Source organism: Lepisma saccharinum, chromosome 2 (assembly GCF_977018435.1).
Source record: "Lepisma saccharinum chromosome 2, izLepSacc3.1, whole genome shotgun sequence".
In the NCBI taxonomy this organism is placed as follows: domain Eukaryota; kingdom Metazoa; phylum Arthropoda; class Insecta; order Zygentoma; family Lepismatidae; genus Lepisma; species Lepisma saccharinum.
Window position 1 is genome coordinate 211385578 of NC_139230.1, and position 24912 is coordinate 211410489.

Here is a 24912-nt window from a genome sequence, read left to right on the forward strand (position 1 = left end):
AACTATCCAACGATCTCGAAAGAGCTCTAAAGGAATAATTGGACAAACAAAGCAACAAAAGTATGTCACTGAATGGGAGATGGTATATCACGAGGTACTAGGAATAAGCAACTGTTTACTTTGTGCTGATGATACCAGTTACAGTGAGGTAAGTCTTCATCATGAATTATCAGGAAACTTAAGTTCCAAGATGTTGATGTTTGTGAATGCAGTATTGAATTTATGAACAGTAGAGGCAATCCATATGAAACATCCAGCCAGACCCAACTTCATAATTTTATCAGTAAACAATGTGTACCTAGAGAGGATGGTATCCGCCTGATGAAAGTGAGAGAGCATGGAGAAGAGAGTTATGAACTATTCAGAAGTGAACGTTTCGTTAAGAAAACTACAAAATTTTCTGTGTCATCATGAAGGTAAAACTCCCAACAATGATGGGTGAAACAGTAGTGCCTACTCCGAAATCGAAGACAACACTTGCTTCCCAAAAGAATAATATTGCTGCAGCTGATAGAAGTATACACATAGCTAAAGCACGAGGAGAAACAATTAAAGATATTTTGAAATATGATCTTCTACCAACTAATATGTTATAAGATGATAATGGCTACACAACCAAACCTGTAAAGTATCTACTGTTGTCTGAACTGGAGAAAAAACTAGATCCAACTGATTACTGTTTTCAAGAACGTGAAGTCATGAATACTGCTCTCGTAGTTGATTTTATGTCACAAGTTCGCCAACTCAGAACTAAGTGTATGGGAACTTTTAAATGTATATTTGATAAAGTCTGGACTAATGCAACTCAATACCACGGAACTAAACGAGTGGATTTTGTATTGGACAGCTACATCGAGCAGTCACTAAAAGAAGGTGAAAGGGAAAAACGGAGACCTGCTGAACTAATTGAAATGATGACAATCGAATGGGGCACTCTAATTCCTATACAGATGGACAGATTCTGGTCTTCATGCAAAAAGAAACAGCTGCTTCAAATGTCCGCTGCTACCGGTTTTAATGAACATGCAAAAACGACTAACGTCACTACAGTGATAAGTGGAACCATCACAGGAGACAAAGATATCAGAGATGCCTTCATAGTTATGAACAAAGAACTTCAAACTTGCTCTGACTTTTAGACCTTTGTAGAAGAAGGAGATTCCAGAATGATACTCCACACATAGTCCATGATGTAGTTGTTCTTGTCCTTCGATATATATTTGAACTATTCACGAAAGGGTTGGAAGAAATGTGGATTAAACTGGGAGTGGGTGACAAAGTGCGTTATGTGCATCTACACATGCTGGAGATAAAACTGGGAGCTACGCTTTGCAGCACTTTAATTAAGGCACACATCGTTACAGGTAGTGATGTTACAAGCAAGATAGGAACAAAGCCATCTTCAGTGAAAGCATCACCAGAAACATTACTAATTGGATTTGCAGAAGAAAATACTCTGTCTGAAGAAGCACTTAATAAATCAGAGGAATATCTTGTTCAAGTTTTACATCCATCCTCAAAGTATAAGACATTTGATGAGCTTCGTCATTCATTACACAAATAGAAGCACATATCTGAGCTACCACCCTCATCTTTCTCAATAAGAAATGGACATTTGAGAAGATGTTCTTTTGTTCTGCAGGAATGCTTAAAACTTTCACGAAGCTACTTTCCTGATGGAACTCTGCAACCAATCGATTATGGATGGTGCAAAGATTTAAATGGCGTACTATAGCCTGATATCTGCCTTCACGAAATGCCTTATGAGCTACTAATACAGTATACTTGTAAAGCATGTGCTACTAGTAGATGTAAATGTAATATGAAATATTTACCATGCACTGAGTATTGCAAATGCGTCAAAGAATGTAAAAGATAGTGTGGGAGAAAAATAAGAAATTATCATATTATTATGCAATTTATTGCAATAACTTGTAAAAAACATTTAAGTTCAGAGTTTTCATAATTATCATGTGTGCTTTATTGTAAAATATTTTTTTAATGTGAGCTTTATTTTATTATATATTTTTTCAAATCCTTTATGTTGTGTAAATGTAACTTTCTAAATAATTGTAGTCAGGTTTTTTCATATTATCCTTTATAGATGCAAAAAAACCAACAGATTTTCTAAAAAAAAAATAACAATCACACAACTTCAGGAACCATTTTATTCGATTCCTCACCCTTCAAAACATATATTTAGACACCAAAATTATGACTTTAACGGTTTCAGGTGCGGAAATAAAAGCAAAATATTGTCTCTGTCGGCCATTTTGGCGTCTAAAACACCCGGTCCAGAATATGGTGATGTCTACCCAAGTTTTTCTGACTCTCCTATATGTATTCTACTAGGTTCCATTGGTTAGACAAATCACAACTAAAATTTTTACGGGACTCTATTACAGGGACAGGAGTATTTGGCAGAAACCCTTCGCCCATGAAGTAGCATGTGATGACGACAGTCTCTGGCCTCTGCTCCACCTCCCCCTCCCCATTCCCAACCCTATAGACCCAAAATTTTCTATTCTCGCTTGTTCATTGTACTGTGTAGATAAATACAAAGCTATTTTCTTCACCTTTTCCTGTAACTTTAATTCAACAATACATTGTAAATCCATCAAGTGCAATCTTAATTATATCATTGAAGAAGTTAAAGTTCAAGCCCGAAGAGGCGCGGCTAGAAATCTTTCAATTTGGCTACTTTTTTTGTGTGATGTATTGGTACAATAATGAAACTTTTACGCACTATATGTTTTTGAATTTCGAAAAAAAATATTTCGATGTATACTGTCCAGAATAACTTGAATTTTTACTTTTTCAACATCACTCGCATATTTAAATAAAGTAACAAATATAAAACAACTTGGACATATTATCACACAAGCTTTGTGCACAAGACATGAAAAGTGTTGCAAGCACAAGGATCAATAAATAACTGGAAAGAAACCGTGGATATGTGAAAGTAATATGGAGATGCTTCATTTTCAAGCCATTCAGTGTGAAAATTTTGAAATACAGGTCAAATTTTACACATACTTTTGTAATATAGTGTGCAAAGGTAGCTTTACAAAAGCATTATGTAAAATTACTGATAAAATGTACACCAAAATGTCTTTAAATTTTATATAAGTGTTTGAAGGAAGATATAAAAATTGTATATATGGTTTTTGATGTTTGACTGTAGCCCTCATAAAATCATTTTATTTGTTTCTAGAAGCAATAATATAGTGTCCAATATTAATTTTATTAGTTTGTGACCTTTAATGGCGAAAGGTTTTCTCTCTATATCTTTTACCTCTCCAGTTTGTAGCATCGACTTTCATTATTACACATTCTACTCAGTACCTGCTGTTGTCAGCACCGAAGAAAAAAATTGCATAATTCCTCTACAAATTGACAATCCTGGCTGGGAACAAATGGTGTTGCTCACCGTTGTCTGTGTTGGCCTTGTTTCCATGAACGTGCAGGCGGAGTCTGTAGCGTGGGTCTTGAGAGGATGTCCTTTCCCAATCAATGTCGTCGGTTCTCTCGCGAGCTCCTGAGTTAGTCCATCCGCATTCGTCCACCTCGAAAGTGCAATCGCCAGATGAGGGATTCGCCACTTGAGGAGCCACTGAAAGAGAACAGAAAAAGTAGTAATTTTCTTCATCAGAATAGTTAAACATAGATGTCTAGCCCTTAATAACTTTTCCAAATACGAAATTCTATCCGCTCTTCAAATCCATGATCTTACTCCTCGCCGTCAAGTTTCAGACCTAACATTTCTTTTCAGAATCATGAATGTACAAATTTTCACTAGCGAACTCTTGCCACTTCTTAATATCAGAATCCCACGAACCAGTGGCGGTGATTAGGGAGGGCAGTTGCCCCTCCCCCCCACGTTTTGCAACTTTTGCTCCCGCACTATGCTAAACCTTATTTGCCAAGGGAAAGTCCCGTAGTTTGCCCCCCCTAGTTTCGTGACTTTGCCCCCCCCCCACTGCACGAACCAACAGCAAATGCAACAACTACTTTTACACTAGATCTCCAAGGCTATCTCTAGAACAAAGATCACTTCTTTACAGGCTACAGACTACAGGCTACAGACCATTTACAACTATGAAAAACGTCCCGGACATCCATCTATCCAAACAGACTTTCAAAACGGCGATGCATCAAGCAGCTTAAGAGTAAATAATATTGGTTTTATTTTACTTGTTTTCATCCCTGTTATATATGTATGGGTGTGTGTGTGTGCTTCTTATTATTTGTTTGATTTATTTCCTGTGTTGATATCGTGATAAAATATGGATATTTTAAAAATAAATAAATAAGTAAATAATAGTAACAGCAAATATCAAGTTATGTAGCGAGAGAAAATAATAGTACAATCACGGACACTTCTGCGTTGTAACAACTTCGTTGACTTTCAGTGAGAGTATTACAACCCAGAAGTATCCGTGACTGTACCATGAAAGATCATATGTGATCCCTTCATGATGGAATTTTAGACAGTTCATATATGACTTCCCAGCTGGCGGCAGATGAAGAAATTTCTCGTGATATTGACCAGGTGAATTCCGGATTGGCTTCCAAGCTCACGAGCTAATGTCACTCTCGTCCTCAGGGACTGAAGTTGAAGACGGGAGTGATTGACGTTGACTCTAGAAAATTCAGAAGTCTATCGAGAAACTCACTTGGTCAATATCACGAGAAATTTCTTCATCTGCCGCCAGCTGGGAAGTCATATAAGAACTGTCTAAAAATATATTGAATTTTAAAGAAATAGGCCTTAGCTTAATTTTATCCATTCTCCGTGAGAATGCAAGCCGTTCTTAAGTAATGATTCCGAAAGAGGCGCCACGATCATTTCTTTGCGCATTATTGAAAATTGGGGACTGGCAAAATCCCATGCAAATTCCTTACTGCAGTCATAGCCAGTCCAACATACCTAAACTTATTCACCAATTTATAGATATTCTGGTGCTCAATAGATCTTTACACTCCCAGATGAAAAATTTAGGATAAAACCTTGGGCGCAACTAATTGTTATTCTACAAATTTCCTTTTTTATCATTAGAGCATTATATCGTACATTATATATGTGTCTTACCTGGACAGGCGCCTGAAGTAAAAGATATGTCATCTATTGCAATATCACCCATATTCTGAAATCCCACAATTCCCTCGAATATTATCTGAAATAAAGAATAATAACATTTGAATATGCAAGTAATAACACTAATCAACGTTAACCGTTTTCCTCTCCTTCAACAAGAGAGAGCTGGTACAGAAATATTAGGATTTGTCAAAGAAGAATATTTCTGAATTACAACTCAAACTATTTTCTGTACGTGGTCAATTCGATCTCCATTGCATGCGATTTATATTGACATTACACTTCCGACAATGAACTACATATTTTAAGTTTCAAATGTAATAACAATGGCTTCAGGTATTAAAAGTAGCAATGTCCTATCGTAGACTATTTTCAGGAAAGAAGAAAGCACGAAATAAATTGCCGAAATATTTTTACTTTGTAGAACTCCTCTCTATATATTCCTTTTAATGTTATATTTTTAAAAAATCTTCAATAAATCACAGGATATAATATAGAATAGAATCGCCTTTATTGAGTGGGCGTGTTTCAGCCTCATGGTCCGCTCTTACAACAAACCCTTGATAAATACATATTACAATTGATATTTTACACAACACTTTCTGAAAATCAGTTTCACAGTAGAAGAGTTAAAATATAGAAAAATGATAGACATATACTTAGAAATATAAATTGTTAATGTACTGATTACCCAGAGTAAAATCGGAAATCACAATTACTATAATATTATTACAGAGTGAAAATTAAAATTAAAGCCAATACCTCATTCCTGTACCTTACAGGAAAGACAAAGCCAGCCACTATTGTTTGGACAGTAGATGTTTCTTTAAGATTAATTTGTATGTTGCAGGGTGGAGCTCCCCTGAGGTCAGTGGTGTGGTGGGGGGAGTTCATACCATTTTTTATCGCTGTGACTATGAAATAGTTTCCGTACATTCCTTAAGTACCAAAACACAATTGATACAAATATCTTAAAATTATTTTAACGGATATGATTTTTAGCTGACATAACTGTAATTTAACGTTTTTATGGAATGTGAGTAGATGTTCGATTAATATGTCTACCCATTAGTGTGTGGAAATCGTTAAGGGAAAGGGAAGGAGGCAAAGATATTACATCTACAAACATGAATATACTTATGTCACACTTTACCATGAAGAGGTAAGCTCCTCTCACAGTGAAAACGGGATTTTTCGCTCATTGTATTGCGGTCGAGTGCTCTAAGTGGTCGACTTTTGATCTCTCTACGCAAGTTTCCGGGTTCGAGTCTCTGCCTGGAACATGCGATCTTTGTGAGTGTCCCTTAATCCATTTCAGATAATCATCACTCATCCTCAACGTCACGGTTAGCCAAAAGTGGCAGAAAAGCAACACTCATTTCCGTTCGAACAAACTCGAAAGTTTATTCCGCAATATCCACAGGTTTGTTTTCCTGTCTTTCTCTAGATAGTTCAGAATTCTTACAACGATGTCGCAGCGTAAATGCAAAACTTTAGTCTTGAGCAGTGCTGTCAACAAGCGGCCGATTTGGAAACTACATAAGCAATCTTGGTAGCTTCCTTGCTAATTCAGTGCTGGTCACTGTTCTAGGGGATGAAAACGTAGCAAGTTATTTTGGTCTTACTAAAGGCCGAATCACAAGGAACTGGATATCAAGTTAGTTGGAGCTGAACTGGCTACCTGCCCAGATGTGATGGCTGCCTGCTGACTGCTTGACTGGTTTGGAGGAATAGGACATGTTCTAATTGCTACTGGCTTTCCTCGACTGGATTCTGTGGAACAGCCAATCAGAGCAAAGTTTGGCCATGTGAAGATAATATGTGAGCTTGCAAAGGGAGTTTCTTGTCTGTAGTTTCCGAGTGTTGGCTGTTTTTCTTAGTTTCTCGATAAAAAATGAAAACGAAAGAGATGTGCAGTGCATTCGTGTTCAGTTCATTAATATGTAGGTATTTATGCAAAGCGAAGAGATGTGTACGTGACAAATATGATTAGCCGAAAATGAAAATCCTTATTATTACAAGTGCATTAAATTAAATTTTTGATTTTTTTAAAAGAAAATATGAATGAATCCTGCGAAACTCATGTATGAATCTGCATACCCGAGTTAATTAAAAAGATTGTTCGGTACGCATTGATTAACATATTTTTTTTCGAGCCAATCTCTGGTCCATACTTTTTCTTTATAGTTTTTATAAAAAACACAAAGCAGTAATTCTCCTACAACATTCTTCAAATTGCTCGTCCATCTTTACAGAGATTGTCTGCTCTGCGGAATGTTTTATGGGAACAAAAGACTATCGACAAGTACGGTGTAACAAGTATCATGTGAGTCGAAAACTAGCAAATGGGTAGCTAGTCCAACGCCAACTAGGGCATTCCTACTGGAAATCCAGTTCCGTGGGATTCAGACTTAAGCTCCTAAAACAACAATTACACTTAGATAATAAGTTACACAGTAGGAGTGTATTTGCTATTCACCAGTTTCCCGAAAGATTTTCAATCAGTTTACCATGTTAAATGAGAATGAGTTTTCATTCATTGATTGGTTTTATTTTACTTCACTTGTCTGCCACTTTTGGTTATACGTGAAAATGAGGATGAAGGTTATAATATTATACTGACGAGAGCACAATCACATACACACATGTAGAGGACGACACAAGTGCCACAGAGAATGATACTGGCTGTGGGTCCAGGCTCCAGAACTTCGTTAGTCTCCAAGAATGCAGTCCAGGGTATACTAAGTGGACGTGAGGTTGACGTTTGAGTGTCTTCTAAATAGGTCACCCCTTGTACCCAAGAATGAGTTATGAATTGGTAAAATAAATCTGTAAAGATAAACGAATACTAATCCATGCCTTACCAGGGATTCGAACTCAACACTTAGGAATCTAAATCTCTCTCAGTACAAAATAATTTGTCTAAAAAATTGGCATAAAAGAGTGAGGGGATTTCCTACTTGGTTCTTGTTATTTAGTTACATTATGCGGGGTTTATGTTTCGCATTCCAAATTAATATTTTACTTTGAATTATTTTACTTCCCAGCTGGAATTGTTTTCCGTTGGTTCCAGCAGCCAATTTGAATTTTTAACACCCTTCATGAGAACAAACTGGATTAGTGGAATGAACTGCATTCAACTGGTTAAAGTTACAACGAACTTATTCTCAGCAAATATGTGGTGCAAAATCGAACATGTATTAGCAGCAACATGCTGGTACACTAATTGTATGTACACAGTTTAAAGCATATTGCACTGAGAAACATTAGTATTTCACACTGGAACACTATCACAATGCACTTTGTGCAGTTTTACCGTTCTATTGGGGCAATATGTTCCAAAAACTATGAGATTACAGATGCATATTCTTCAGCAATTGGTAATGGCAGTTCATTCTTTATCCTTCAGAGAGTATCCAATTTTACTCCAATTCCCTAAAATTGTCTGTAAAAGCCAATTCCATTCATTTTAATTTTGAATTGGCACCAATTCAAGGACACCAGCGGGATTTTTTCCAAAGCGGGGGGAAGGTGGAGGCAAGCAATTTCCCTCCAAAACATTGCTTTACATCGAAGTAATGGTGTTGCTGCAACGATTTTCCAGGGTGCCAACGAACCTTCTCATTTTTTTTTTTTAATCCGGACTCCCAAGAACCATTTTAGACATTTCCAGCTGGGTTAGTCTAGCAAAAATATTACGGAACTGCTATAAATGAGACTTTATATCCAATCGTACCTGAAATCGTTCGTATGAAGAAATGGACACTTCTCCACGGAACCACGCGTTTCCAGCTTCTCCGGACAAACTCCAGGCTTCCTTCGTCTTCTTGTTGTCCACCTGCCGCACCAACACTCGAAGCGCGCCAATTCCTGTCCCGAACATGTGGAACCAGAATCTCATGCACATGGGTGAGTCCATCTCTGCATGAAACATCGAAACACACTGATTCACAATGGGCACAGTGATACAAATTATAGTTTAATAAAGGGTTAGTAAAATATATTAACAGGCTATCCTCTCTTTTCAATATTGTGTGAAGAATGATGAAGAAAGTGTCGATTAGTAGTTGTACTTCATCACAGAGAAAATGTAGAAAAGGTAAAATTCTTCCCTCTGCAGTTCACTGTGCCATGAGGTCACGGAAGTGGCGTGGAGGTAGAAAATGACTCCCTTAACAACTTCTAAACACAGCAACTTTTCCCCAACATCCACCTGATACTTTCATCAATTTAAAACTAAATTTGCCCCTCTTAAAACGACCTCATATTCTCCCTTACACAGTGTTCATATTGGCCATAATAGAGGTGATGTCCACCACGCTCCATTTACCTGCATCCTCAAGGTACAGTCACCGGCAATAAAAGTGGGACACCTAGATCCTGAAATATTCGCTTCTCTGCAAGGCGTTATGTGTGTTGCCTACATTTACGGCGGTGATAGAAGTTGTCATTGAAAATGTGCTATTAAAATCCACTTATCGCCGTAGAGTTAGGCAACACGCGTAACACCTTGCAGGGAATAGCGTATTTCAGGATCTAGATGTCCCATTTCCATTGCCTTTGACTGTACCTACTAATGAGAGGTTGGGTCATTCCCAGAGCCGTTTAAACAATGAGAGAAAATTCCGACTAGGGATCGGGAATTGTACCCGGGTCTCCCGCGTGACAGTCAGACTCCCAACTGAACCACCATGGTCCTAAAATAACCAAGTTTCAAACAAATTTTAGGATCTCCCCGATGGCGTTGTTGCAACGTCGTCGCCTTATCATCAAGGGGTACCGGGTTCGATAGTTCCGGGAGGTAGTGTGGATCCCACTTTAAACTGCAGGTCCAGTCCCGATTACCATATCTGTGCAAAAAGTGGACTTAAAAACAATTTCAGTAAACAAATTTTAAAATCTTTCCTCGTTTCCTGGGATGAAATGGCAAAAGGAATTCAAACGTTATAGTTTAAAATGCGGGCCGAAACACTAAAGCGTGCCCTCACTGTAAATCGAATAATAGATTAAAATGCACTCATTTGTACTTAATATTGTTTCAAAAGTTAATTTTAAATCGCTTAACGAGTTACATTTTAACAATATCATTTGATTAAGTCTCTCTCTTCATTTATTTATTTATTTATCTATGGGCATTTATATGCTCTCTAAATTTTGAAGTGTTAAGCTAATATTTAGTCATGTAAAAATGTAACAGTGAAACATCTATCGGAATAACATTTTTTTGATGTTATCTTCACACTATATTCAACATTTACAGAAGATAATTTTGAAAACCTCAGTAACATTTGTGGAGTGAAGCGTGTACCAAGCATTGCATTGTGATTGCTGGCCATGTCCCCAATATGAGGCAGGTGTGATAGAAGGAAACAGAAAATAACGAAGGCTACATCCGCTTGGTTGACTGTGTGTACAATGTACTTACAAAGTAACATAATCTCGATTTATGAAATGAAAGCGGCAGGTTTTAGGCGACCAGAGCTTCAATGAAAATAATATCAAAAAAGTTCATAAAACTTTAGTTTCATAGCACTAACACGGTAAATGAAAGAGAATCTCCCAATAGCTTAACCGTTTTTATCAAGTCGCTGTGTAATTAAGGGTCACGGGTTTGAATCCAGGTGTTCAACAAATTTCATCCTCATTGCTCTAGTGGTTTCCGAATTATCCCCGAACGCGTGGGCGTCACTATGGGTACGGTGGGGGAGGGGGAGGATCAAAAAGGTTTCCATCTCGTCGAAATAGCATCCAGGACTATTTTGCTAAATAATTGTTACATTTACAAAATCATAAAAAATATATTTTGCATAAGTAATTTGTATATTAATATACAGCTTTAATTAAACATTAATTATTTATTGGAATAATAACCAGCCCCATATATTTTTTTGGTTTGTACGAGAGAGACAAAATCTAAAGTTTGTTCAAAATACAAATTAATTGTATGGTTAATTAAAGCAAGGAAGTGTCTCATGGCACATATCGCATTATGGCGTACAATATTCAAACATCTGGCCCTAATGAAGTTGTAATCTCTTTCCTTGCGGAGTTAAAATCCGCTAATATTTTCGACAGGCCAATAGGCAAAGCAGCAAGGTGGTGAAGCCTTTCTTGTACAGTTATGTTGCGTGTATAAACCCTGAGCCTTCAGAGGCAAAAAAGAGCGCTCACAGCTTGCTGAACTCAGAGGGGCTGTCAAAAATGTTTCGAACATCTCATTCAAATTCGAAAAAAACGTGCAGCTAAATTAGGTTCCGCAAAAATGGAGGGCTTGGGTTCAAACTCATCATCAATATTGTTTCTTGTGCGTATTAGTGACAGCACATTGAGTCCCGAAGTCAGTTCTGTCTCTGACATTTTATAGGTGGCACAGACCTTTCTTTATCCTTTATCGAATTTCCCAGCTGACTATCTTGAGTCACTCCAGTAGAATGCTGGGATGGTCCCTTCAATGAAAGCCTTAGGCACTTTCTCTCCCTTCTTTGTGAGTTTCTCTCAGTTTCTCGTCTCCAGTAAGCTAAAAGACGTAAAGCTTCCATTTGCGTTGTAGAAAATAGGGTTCCACACATTCTAGATCGCAAACATAGATGTGATGTGATCAGCACCACTTTCCAACCCCCTTTACCCTTTAAGGTTGTAACCAAGCACCCATTAAGGAGAAGTCCAGGAGTCCCAGGGCAGCTTTTGTTGGCATATTGACGGTTCCAGATTTACTAATAATGACCTCGCTTTTTAAAACGACATTCTGTTTTTATTGTTACAGTTTCTGTTAAAAAAATTCAAATTTTCAACCAGAGGTTATGTTATAATTCCTTCCATATGCTGCAACCTGTGCGCAATTGAAGGTTGGAAGCAGAAATAGTTCAACCATTTGATTGATCTAGCATTCCTTTCAAATCAATTTGTAGTGGAATAGCTTAGCAACGAAGACTCTTTGTAATATATGGTGAACCAGTACATGTCGTTGAGATGTGGAGAGAGATTTGCATGCAAACTGGATTATGATTGGTGAGCACAATAAAAATAAAATTGGAAAACGTCAGTTCGTGACATCGCAAACAAAATTATATTTCCATCCGTAACTTTTCTGAGGCGAAGGAGGGGGAGATATTTGGTGTATTCAGAACGGAACTTTTCATTCTGTGCTTACGTACTGAAAAAAATTATGTGAAAAGTTTTTCGTCCAGAACAATGTTTCCAATTATTGTAACGTGGACGTTGCTAAATCTGCACATAAAAATGCCTCAAAATCAAATATGCATACAAAAATATAATCTAAATAAAAGTTAACTATTTTCATTCCAAGTTAAAATTCAAACATAATTTTCCGGGGTCCTATTTAAAATTTAGAACTAAAAAACCCTATGGTGATTTGATCTGCCGACGTTCAGGCAATTTGTTATAAATATGTGAATGAAATGTTGTATCCAGTTGATTCAAACCAATAAATCAGATTGGAGTTGATGAATTTTTAAACTCAATGGTTTCTTAAAATTCGCTTCATGCTTTTATTTAAATTAAGATCAAGTTTCTGTGTAGTTAATTTCAACTTCTCTGTTACCCCTCAGTAGCTATTATGAATATGGTATACTTTTCACTTTTAATTTAAATGGGTGATAGTTACTTTCTTCGTATCAAACAAATCAATATGAATGTCTGCAATCTTTTCAAAAAGTTGGACAGGTCTATACCGCCAGATCTAGCGATTTTTTTGCTTAAGTTGGCAACTATGGTGTAGGATTTATTTACAAACTACATCATTGTTTGGAAACAAAACTGTACATGTCTTCTTAATGAAATACAAAATATCGAGCAAATCTGTTAATTGTACAGATGTGTGTATGTTGTCCACCTGCATGTAATTTTATGTACAAATCAAATTCCTATGATTCTAGAAGATAAATTTTATAGTTCCTTTCCGTTTTTTGAAGGGATTGTATTTGCATTCCATAAACCAGTAATTGAGTACAATTTACCTGTAGCATTAAATATCGAACTTGCAAGTCTTGCTGCATCCCCTGGCCGTCTAGGATAGGATGAGTCAATGAAACTGTATCCGCCCGCCATTTCGCCTGTATTGAAACTCGAACTGTCTTGTGCTGGACCTGTTGATGAGTCGTGGCTTCCTCTGCTCTATTTACGAAATAATGATAGAGGAAATATAATTAACATTTTAATTTGCACGATTTTGCAACAAATTCTACTCAAAAATAAGATTAAATGGTGACGTTTTATTAAACATATATAAAAATTCTTTCTTATTTCATGGATGTATTCATTCAGAAAATAAAAGAATTTGAGTCAATTATAGATAATTGTTACTAAAACATTGCAAGATTTATTAACCGATCTTAAAGTTGAAAATAATAAATGAAATAATTATTTTTAAAAATGATACACAAATGTACTTATGTATATAATTTCATGCATATTTGCTACAAATTTACTTATTTCATACTTGTATGCATTCGTATTTCCCTTTGTGTAGTGGAAAGCAACAATTTCATTTTAAACAAAGGTTTTCTCTATTTTATAAATCTTATTCTCTAAGTAGCCTAATATTCGCTGTACAAAAACTTGTCGTTTCGATGCCAGTATACATCTGTGTTCGTTGAAAGATGCAGGTGAATTAGAATTTTAAAATTAAAGTTATCACTTACCAACGACCAATCAAAATCATCTCCATTTTCGTTACTCCAATCACAAAATCCTGCATCAAAAGTGCAGAATCCCTTACAATTATTACCATCTCGGCGTTCAATTCCATCGATTGCTATGTAGCCTCGATAAGTCCTAATTGGGTCAGTTATTTCCTTGGGGATGCCTTCGAAAACAATCTACAAATGAAATATTGAACACTTGTTTATGGTTTGCTATCAAACATTCATTATCAAATATGAAAACTTCTGTGAATCATGTTGTTTGCTTAGAATCTTCCTTTTCTCAGATGTCAAATAATTTGGCTGACCTAGTATTTTCATATTTATTCTACTGAGTAAGATTGAATTTTGTTCTTACACTCGCGTAAGGGATCATCAACTTTCACAATCACACAAAACTACAGACGACATTAACACTTCAGACTTTTGTAAAGACAACAAAGCGAAAAAATGAAGTGGTTGACGAATGTGTATTACATGTATATGTAACAATTTCAAAACCGTAGGCATCCCAATACATACATAATTCACAGACATTATATTTTACCAGAAATTAATGATTATATTTCCTCATTTCGTTTTAATATAGGATACAAGTAACCATATTTTCTGAGGTGTTCTCTCCAACTCTCCCTCCTACACAAAATTTTATTGGATTTATGTATATATCCTATGTGAATTTTATATCTGTAAAAGCTGTTCATTTTTAGAACAAATCAATATGTTAGATACAAACTGTTTTGAAAATTTTAGAACTGCTGCCATATGAAGAAAATTTTCAACATAATCTAAGCTAATGTAATCTAACATCCTAATATTTACCTCTATAAAACTGAGGGTATGAAATCATATTGCAATAATATTACCAATACAATCACTTTTATCCCAGATTTCAAAGTACCTCCGATATATAATTGTTGATGAAGATTACAGTAAAAGATTAAGCGTGCTGGCATAGAATCTCTGTTAAGGCATCAAAATTTCCTTCCTTTCCCTTCATAATCCTTATCGATAGATTTGCATCAGTGAAACTAACTCCCAGGTATACATCACAAATTATTTGATAGTTATGTCGCAGATAAAGTTATTTCTTACCTTGTGAGGGCCTTTAAATGTGTAGAGTATTTTAGCTTCTTTCCACTTTCCATGCGTATGATCTCTAATATGCCATAATTCATGATCAGTTGTGTGATTGCTGTTCACTTTCATAGAACTGTCTTCTATGGTATTGTCAGATACTTTTGATTCTGGTGATGATATGGGATGCAGCAGCACTCGAAGTCTATCCGGGCTCAGACCATCAATGGCGTATCTATTTTGTCATTTTTAAATTATATATTCAATAGGTAATACACTACCAAAATAAATATATTAATATAAGTATGTGGATGAATCATCAAGAAAATCAGCGTCTAATTTAAATTTTGAATAAACGTGAATGAATTGTAAACGGGAATATGATAAAATATAGGAAATACAATTACAATGTTGCTTATATTATTGAAATTACAAACAACTTTCAGAGAAACAATATTTGAATCTTGTGATCTGATCTTGATTATCACTCACAAAAGTTCAAAATATCATTATTTTGAGTTTTCAAAGATAAAGTTACCTATCAGAATTATTTTGACTTGGAAAATAAAATATTATTATATTTAATTAATTTTTATTTTAACTTTCGTTTAAAAATGATTTGAGGAGAAAAATTAAGGAAATAGTGTTATTATAATTACCTAATAGTTAAGTATATATCATTTACAAGTTGAAACTGACTTTGATCGCATTGCCCTGATCGTTAAGTGCTGATTCCAGTTCAAATCTCTGCTTATCTGAATATCTAATTTCAGTAAAAAAAAAACATGTTGTGTTGTGGCAATCATCTGTTGTCTATGTACAGGGAGGTTATTTCAGTCGTTTACCGCGAGAGCGTCGGCCGCTGGGCAACAGGTCCCGGCAAATTGCGTTACAGGAAGTCCGTAACAGAAACCGCTTGTTTTGTAATGTTTCCACTTTTCACAATTACAGTTACAATTACAATTGAAATAAGCACGTACCTTGTCGCAAGGATGCTGGAAAAGGTGTCCTCCCAAATACAAATATTTCTGGCACCTTATTTCTGACATCTAATCTTAGATTAGACATGGCTACTTTATCCTCAGTTGTCGCGAGAGCGCCGGCAGCTTATCGGGGGAGTTGTCAGCCGCGAGATGGACCTTCATACTGCACGAATGCGACACCTGTCGGCAGTGGTGCCAACCGTAGGGACATGTCCCTACGCATAGGGACTTTTGATTATATTTCGCCCGCGTAGGGACAGATTTTGCCAAATGAGGGAAAACGTAGGGACTTTTTTCAATCTTGGAAAATAACATTTTATTGTGCAAAGGTGCAAAGCTTACTCGCCAGTCAGTTGCACTTTCTTCGTGCTCGGTTTGGAATGAATGGATTAGTTTATCTGGATACTTTAGCGAGAAGGAAAAAAAAAGAACTAACTAACAAATCTCCATCAGAATTTTGAAACATGTTCTTTTTTTAAAACATTTCCACTCTCGCGAAAATAGTGCTAACATTGCCACATTCTAACGCGGAAACGGAAATAATATTTTCAATGTTAAGTGATACAAAAACAAAAAAGAGAAATGAAATGGGACCAGAATTGTTAAAGACTGCAGGAAATACAGCATCACCAACCAACATTTATCTCTTCACAGCAGCAGCATGCATGTATGACTTCAAATAACATAATTAACAGTAAACGACTCAACGTTATTCATTAAGGCAAGAATTTACAATACCGGACCCTTCTGTAATTTCTATGCTACCTCTTATACTCACGAAATAACTAGCCGTAATGATTTATCTCAAGTTAACATGTTGGGGTGAGGTGAAAATATTGTTCATTAGTAGAAGTTGTAAAATAATATTTTCAATTCTCGCAATGATTCTCAGTATACAAGTATGGTAGCCATATTTGTTGATATGAACAATTGACGTTCGCAATTAGTTACGCTGTCTACTTGGAGAGCATGGATCGTGTAAGAATGGCGGAAGAGAACGGTAAAAAAGTTGTTAATATTGTACAGATTGTTAGGTGGAGTGTGCAGGAGGATGGCCGTGGGCTAATTAATAAACTTATGGATTTCGGTATATTGCCCAAAGAAGGTGCTTACATGTGACAGTGATAATCACGATGTAGAAGAACATGTGGAATGTGAACTGATTTCATTACAGGTAAGTTTGGCAACAGTGCATCGATCGTAAAATTGCAGGATACGAAAATGGCGTCTTCGATGATCAACGTTTGCCATTAAAGTGATACGAAAATAAGATTTTTTTATCAGTTCGTAATCACAATTAGCGCAAAACCATTCACGGATAGCCCCACTGACCATTCTCAGTAACATTAGGTTAGGCAAGGCAAACAGTTAAAATTTGGGGTCGAAAAACCATGCACGGGTAGCCTCACAAACCATTGACGGATAGCCCCACGAACCATTCACGGTAAGGTTAGGTTAGGCAAACATAGTTAAAATTTGGGGATGTAGTAATATCAGGAATGTATATTTCGTTTTTTAAGTATTGGAAACACAAAATCTTCCGATAAATAATGAGCAATAGTGCCGATCGCGGACCACTCAATTTCACTTACTTTGCAATTTCTACACGTGACCCCCAAATTTTAACTTCAAATTCGTGATTAGGAGGCCTCAATTTGTGAGTATGGGAAATATTACAAAAATCGGGGGGTCCTGTATTGTAAATTCGCTCCTTCATTAATTGTGGAAGCACCGAGCAGAAAGATTTGGTAAGTAAATGTGTATATTTTATCTTCTGTTTTGCATGCTCATGAGGTGGTGTTTTTTTTAGTCTCTTTACTTGGCGTAGGGACATTTGGTCAGTTGTAAGGACATTTTGACTACGTCTGTAGGGGTTGCCCACGAGACGGGACAAGCGTTTCAAAATTCAAGACGAAACGAGACTGACCACCTGTCTCGTCTCGTTTTCGAGATGACACACGGGACGGGACGAGACGGCTTGTGAAAAGTCTCGTCTCGTCTCGAATGTCTCGGAAAAATACAAACAAAATAATTAATCAGTTGCGAATATTTATTTACTCGGAGTAAAGGATGTTCGTTGGAAACCCAAATCATCGTCTATTACATAAAAAAAGGGTGGCTATCTTATTTAGTTTTTATACTCTTCCGAAATCTAGTATTACTTCCATTTTGCAATGTATTCAAGCTTAGTAATTTTAAGCTGTAATAGTACTCCAGATAGAAGTACTTTCCTAAAATACAGATTCAGATATGTATCTGTATATAATATTGTGAGAGAGAAGTATTCTCGATAATTACTTTGAATGAAAATTCATGAAAATTACGAAAATTACGAAAATTGCGGGCTTTGTTTGCTTTTCCATAGTAACGAAATTTATTATTTGTTTATCCTTAAAACAGCTTAAATATATTTAAAGTAAAAACTACTGCTATAATGCGCAGGGTGGTATTTGTAGGGGGGATGGGGGATTTCCCCCCTCTGGGTACTTGTATCCCCCTCTACCTGATAAATTTTATCCATGTGGGGGGAAATGTTATATGGCATAAAGTCATTATCTTATGCTGTCCCTAGACATACAATAGTTGTTATCTTCATAACACGATTATTCCCGCACAAGGAATAAGGAATAAAGGAATATTCCACATAAAATCGTGCCATCTAAGGAACGGACCTAAAGCAATTTTTGTAGTCTTCTCATCGAAGGAAGTGATGTGATTTTTGACATGTAACCTCCCTTGCTAATTGTCATATTTCTCCAGCTCTTTTGAGTTATTTCTGTAAGATTCCCCCTCGCAAAACCTAATTCGCCACACGATGCTCGTATCGAATTTGCCCACGCTATAGCCTCTTGTTGCAGGTATCTTTACTTGCAAAATCCTGAAATTTCCTCAACAACTTACATTCATCCTTGCGCCAAACGATGTGGAGGTAGCCACTGCCATTGTTTACTGTAGGTCTTCTTCCATCCTTATTGGGGAGAATCGTCATAAAATACTCGCCAGCACAAACAGTTCATTCATTGCGACCCCTCTTCTCAAAACCAACAGCTCCATCCTCGGTACTGGTTGCAAACTCCAAAGATTTCGCACCAAAAACCTGGTAATAGGCCATTATAGTTAGATACTCTGCGTTGACGTAAAGAATCTATTTTGCCTGAAGTCAAAGAAGTAAATAGCGACACGCAAGAAGCAAGAAGTGACGCCTGCCACTTGGAAAGGAACCCTCAGTAATGAATATAACATTCAGAACCGAAGCGACATGGCGAGCGGGACGTGTCGCTTGTCGCTTTCGTGTCGCTCGGACTTGACCGTTTTCTAATGTAGTGCATCGTGTCGCCTCTGTCCGTTGGTAGCGCATGCGTGGGGAAGGCCTGCTTAGAGACTACAGGAGCTTGTGTCGCTTGTCACTTCGGTGCCAAACCCTTGTGTCGCTTGTCGCTTGTCACTCCGGTGCCAAACCCTTGTGCCGCTTGGGGATTCCACCGATCGAACGCAGGCTTGCACGGCGTCTCATTCCGCCATGGTGTGCAATGCTGCTGTTGATGGGCTAGTTCCCAAGCAACATGTGTCGCGTGTCGCATCAGTTTGAACTCTCCCTTACATGAAACCTTGCAACCAAAGCGACGCAACAAACTGTTCGGGGTCGATTGTCGCTTACGTGTTGAACGGATTAGACAGTTTTCTGAATACCGTGCGTCATGTTGCCTCGGATGTGAATGCTTGCTAATAAACTGAAGTTGCCTGTGTCACGTGTGAACTACCATGTCGCTTGTCACTTCGATCTGAAGCGACAAGCAACCGCTTGGAATCGAACACTCAGTAAATGTGACCTCCCGAACCGAAGTAACACGACAAAGTGTTCGTGTTTTTTATCGTTGAAACTTAATATCGTGCATAGTATAGCTTCGGTCTGTTAGTTGGTAGTGCATACTATGTGGTGAATATATGCTTATATACGGAAGGGGCTCGTGTTGATCGTAACTTCGGTGCAAACTCCCCATGCGGCTTATCGTCTGCCGCTTGTTGCTTCGGTGTGAAAGCTCCCTTAGTGTACGATTGATAAAAGAGTTGATTGAAGGCAGAAAACGACAAAGTAGATTTCATTCTCTACCTATTGGTAATTAACAAACATTATATTAAATACTAGCTGATTGCCCGTCGTTGCTTGGGTATTTATTTATCCCAATCTTCTATTGAACAGGAATTCTAACTATAGTGTAAAATGAACTTGGAGTTGAACGGCATTGGGAGTGTCACTATTCATCTTAGCGACCCCGAAAACTATGGATTTCACACTAATATCGGTCGTTTAACATGTCACCCCCTTCCCATCCCCACCCCTAGTGGTGCCAGAGGTGTCTTGGAGTCGAACGTCATTGGGAGTGTCACTATTTATCTTAGCGACCCCGAAAACTATGGATTCCACACTAATATCGGTCGTTTTACATTTCACCCCCTTCCCACCCCTACCCCTAGGGATGTCAGAGGTGTCTTGGAGTTGAACGTCATTGGGAGTGTCACTATTTATCTTAGCGACCCCGACAACTATGAATTTCACACTAATATCGGTTGTTTTACATGTCACCTATCACACTCCCACCACAGGGGTGACAGGGGTGTCTTGGAGTTGAACGGCATTGGGTGTGTCCCTATTCATCTTATCGACCCCGGAAACTATGGATTCCACACTAATATCGGTCGTTTTCGATTATTTTTACATGTCACCCCCTCCCCACCCCCACCTCCAGGGCTGTCTTACACCCACAGAATTTCTTTCGAGATTTCAAGTGATACGAGTACCAAGTTTGGTTGAAATCGCTCCAGGCGTTCGAGAGTTATGCCAGAACAAACACACACACACACACACACACACACACACACATATACATCCATTTTTATACATAGGCTATATTAGATTAATGTCCTTATGGTTAACGAAACTTATTTTTTCTCACTATACAGTGAACAAAATATTTTAAGGTTTTACCCACTTTCGGGAATAACATTTTGTGATGTCTTCCAGTTTTAACTATTGTTGGCATAATATCCTGCATTAATTTTACGAGACGAGACGAGACAAAACGAGACGGGACGAGACGAGACACGGGACGAGACAAACGTATATTTTCGAGACGAGACACGGGACGGGACGAGACAGGCCAAAGTCTCGTCTCGTCTAGTTTCGTGGGCAACCCTAGTAGGGACATTGCCGAATCACTTCTGTTTGCGTTTATCAGTACGCGTGTTGTTTATACTGTGTTATTCAGTTTGTGTGCTATTCAGTGCTGGTGCTTTATTGTGTGTTAATTGTTATTAATTCATTAGTTATGCCGCTAAACAAATATAGTCTTGAACAAAGAGTTTTTATGTACGATAATTACGTGAAAACGAACTCTTGCAGAAAAGTTGTCAGGCAATTACGAGAGACAGAAACTCTTGAACCTAAGAAACGTGTTGTATTGCTGTTGAAAGAGGTCATTTTCAACATCTCTTATAACTAGGGCTAGGAAGTTGAGGAAAAAAACCTTTTTTTCCATAGTGTCCGAAGAAGAGGCCCAACGGGGTCATTGTAGGCTAGAAAAAGGTGGGTTTTATTTGTTGTATTTTGCCTTTTTCGGCGTTTTTGGCTTATTGGTCCTTTTTAGCCTATTTTTAGGTCTTAACGGCTTTTTTTTTTAAACTTCACCTGCTTTCGATTACGTTTTTACTGCCCATTCTCAATTCGAATCATCAACAGTTTATTACCTCTTAAACATCCTTTCTGTAGTAAAGAAATAAATATATATATATATAAAAAGAAAGAAATATATTTGAACCATCTCTGAAACCAGAGAAAAACGTAATGAAACCATTCATTCAGTTCTCTCAAAGGTGAGTGCTTTACAGCAACAATTAGAACAATGTGAAGGGGAAATAGGAAAAGCCGTCAGCAAAAAATTGAAACTAGTGCTTGAAAAAACAGGGGTAGCAAATTATGTGCAAGATAAGTGAAATATTGAAAGGAGAAAATTTGATGTGAGTGTTTTTGAAGAGGAATTTTCACACGAGATATCACTTGCTTCAAGTATGCACCCTTAACATCTGTTCATGTGAAGAGAAGTTTCTCGATGTTTCGCAACGTGCTGTCTGAAAACCTACGATCCTTTACACCTAAGATCCTGGATATGACTACCTATATATTGTGATATTCTGCAATGCCAACTGAGGTAAGATTTCCGAAGTCCTATTTCTGTAAACCTAGTGTGGTTAGGCCAAATATGATTCTTCAAATATGATTTTTCAAATTATGATAATCTAAAAAATATATAATGTCTGAAAGAAGACGCATGTCATTCATATAGGTTTTTTTTGCACTATGTGTTCCATACCACCAGAATTTTGTATATTTTTTATTCATTAAATATGTATTTAAAACTGAAGTTATTAATTAATTTGGATCACATTTATACGTCCTTTTTTCCATTTTTAGGTCCTTTTTATATTTTTAGGTCTTTTTATAGGTCTTTTTTGGCAATTTATAGGTCTTCAACTTCCGAGCCCTACTTATAACACAGGAGGTTAGTGATTATTATTATTATTATTATTACTTTTAAATGTAATTTTACGCTTTCGGTTTGCTTTATGCGCCGGGATGCTGTCTTCCCTTTCTGTCAACTGAGGATAAAGTAGCGATGTCTAATCTAAGATTAGATGTCAGAAATAAGGTGTCAGAAATATTTGTATTTGGGAGGACACCTTTTCCAGCATCCTTGCGACAAGGTACGTGCTTATTTCAATTGTAATTGTAACTGTAATTGTGAAAAGTGGAAACATTACAAAAAAAGCGGTTTCTGTTACGGACTTCCTGTAATCCAATTTGCCGGGACCTGTTGCATGAATGGGCCGCCGAACGGCCGACGCTCTCGCGGTAAACGACTGAAATAACCTCCCTGTATTAATTAAGTAAAAACTTACCTGAACACGAAACATGCTCCTTTGGGACCAGTACTTCGCAGCAGAGGACTTTCCAACATGGCCCCAGTGCTGTCTGTTCTGGATTGTTTCGGCATTGACTGAGAAGTTTCCAGAAAAACATACCCACCTAAAAGAATCACATATATTCAGATTAGTTACGTTTTTACTACAGAGCATTCCCTGACATTCGCTACGAGACTCGGCGGCAAGCGGCCCGGCGTCAGCGCTTGTCTTTCCCGATGAACGGGGTCCGCGTCAGTTGCACGCTACAGTCTGCTCTTTTTCGCTCTCTTTCCCTTTCTGTTGACGTTGCAGTCTGACGCCAGTATAATCCTCCCTCGGAAGTTGTTTTGGTCGTGTCCGTGTGTTGAAGATTGTGGCTTAATATGGCACCACAAAAGTTTGCATTACAACAAAGGATTTATCTTGTCGAGTGTTACTTCGGAAAGAGGAATTGTGGAGAAGTGCGACGACGTTTTGCAAAGAAATTTCCTGGTGTTCCCGTTCCACATAGGACCACTATATTAAACCGGGTAAAAAAGTTTAGAGTAACAGGGTCAGTTCTGAATAAAAGTGGAAAGAAAAACCCACGTATGCTTACTGAGGAAAAACTCGATGAGATAGGACAAAGGTTAGAACAGTCTCCTCGGAAATCTATCCGCCGCCTCTCACAAGAAACGGGTGTTCAAAAAACCACAGCATTTAGAGCCGCTAAAATTCTTAAATCTAAAAATAATAAATAAATCTAAAAAATAAAGTATACAAAGAGAATCCGCACACCATCCGTGAGTTAAAAGAGAATATTGTACTAGAAATCGGGAGAATTACAGTAGACGAAATTGCACGTGTAAATGCCAATTTCCTTCGGAGATGCGAGGAATGTGTTGCAGCAGAGGGACATTATTTTGAACACCTTCTGTAGTCAAAGTTAGTACACAGTATGAATGTCAGGGAATGTTCTTTAGGTGAGTTTGCTACATTTCATTGTAAGAAAGTTCAATAGATTTAAACACACAGCATCCTCAGATCAATTATAAACATTTTCCAAATGATACCTTATTCCTAATCTGTCGGAAATGCATACTTTAATTAGGTGTAAATACCCTTAGTGAGTACCAAAAGATTAAAAACCTCCGTGAGCGAATTGGTCAACTGGCGTATATTTGATCGTTCTAGGCAATGTTACTAAATGTCATATATTTAACCATATGAAATCATAACAGAAAATATCACTCAAGATGCAGAAATAAGTGAAAACATCTTAAATAAATTATTACTTTTTATTAAGTATGTAAACAATATCAATGTGTTTGATAAATGATACTGTCCTGAACAATGAAAACACTTACGTATGAGCACATGGTTTTTGGACAAATAAATAATATCAATATCGTAGTCATACATACGTAACCTACTGTAAAGTTAAATGAATGGAACTTACCTGTCGAATCCTTGGAATCGAAGTCTCTCTTTGGTCCACCAATCCAATTGGAGTCAGAGCCTATTCCAGATTGCCACATCAAAGCAGTAGTGTCATGGTTGTGCCATGCACACATTGTCTGCTTTGTATTTTCTCCAAAATTACAAGATCCTAAAAGTACAAACGTCATTAACCTCTAAAAGAAGTTATACCATTTACAATATGAATCTACCATTGTCAAATCCCAAACTTCTTGAAAGATTATTCCCTAACAGAAAATACAACACACCAACAAGCATTAACAAGCGATTATATGAACGTTTCCTTACAGAAAAGAAGCAAACCCACAAGCATTAGCAAGCGAATAAATTTAGAAAGAAAGCTGTTGAGTACAAATAATTTTTAAGCGTAATTCGCTTGAAGATTTTTTTAAGAATAAAAATACGTATACTTCTGTCACATACCTACCAGCACTTCTTGTATTTTAATCTTATATTAAATTTTATATTATCTACCGCTACACTATCGAGCAGAGATTAACGTAAAAATCCAGCTGTAGTGGGAGTGATATGAAATTTAATAGCGTGACTAACGTAACTGTAAAATTATCAAATGACTTAAACACTTATATATAAACTAAGCTATCCATCATCACAATGTCATTTGCAGTACCAAGACATCTGAAAAGACAAGATTCCTCTTCAGAAATTGTGCATTCTA

At 37.1% G+C, this 24912-nt stretch overlaps 1 protein-coding gene across 3 annotated transcripts in view; it reads right to left on the reverse strand.

Moving 5' to 3' along the window:
• LOC145981146 (MAM and LDL-receptor class A domain-containing protein 1-like) overlaps window positions 1–24912 on the reverse strand; it is a 79159-nt gene that overhangs the window by 19825 nt on the left and 34422 nt on the right. For all 3 annotated transcript variants that reach the window (XM_083114286.1, XM_083114275.1, XM_083114281.1), the window contains exons 4-11: window positions 24214–24363; window positions 22773–22899; window positions 14854–15070; window positions 13759–13935; window positions 13075–13231; window positions 8835–9019; window positions 5093–5177; window positions 3431–3613 (exon numbers count right to left, since the gene is read on the reverse strand). In XM_083114286.1, the coding sequence (XP_082970412.1) occupies window positions 3431–3613; window positions 5093–5177; window positions 8835–9019; window positions 13075–13231; window positions 13759–13935; window positions 14854–15070; window positions 22773–22899; window positions 24214–24363 (1281 nt within the window). The remainder of the gene's footprint in view (window positions 1–3430; window positions 3614–5092; window positions 5178–8834; window positions 9020–13074; window positions 13232–13758; window positions 13936–14853; window positions 15071–22772; window positions 22900–24213; window positions 24364–24912) is intronic.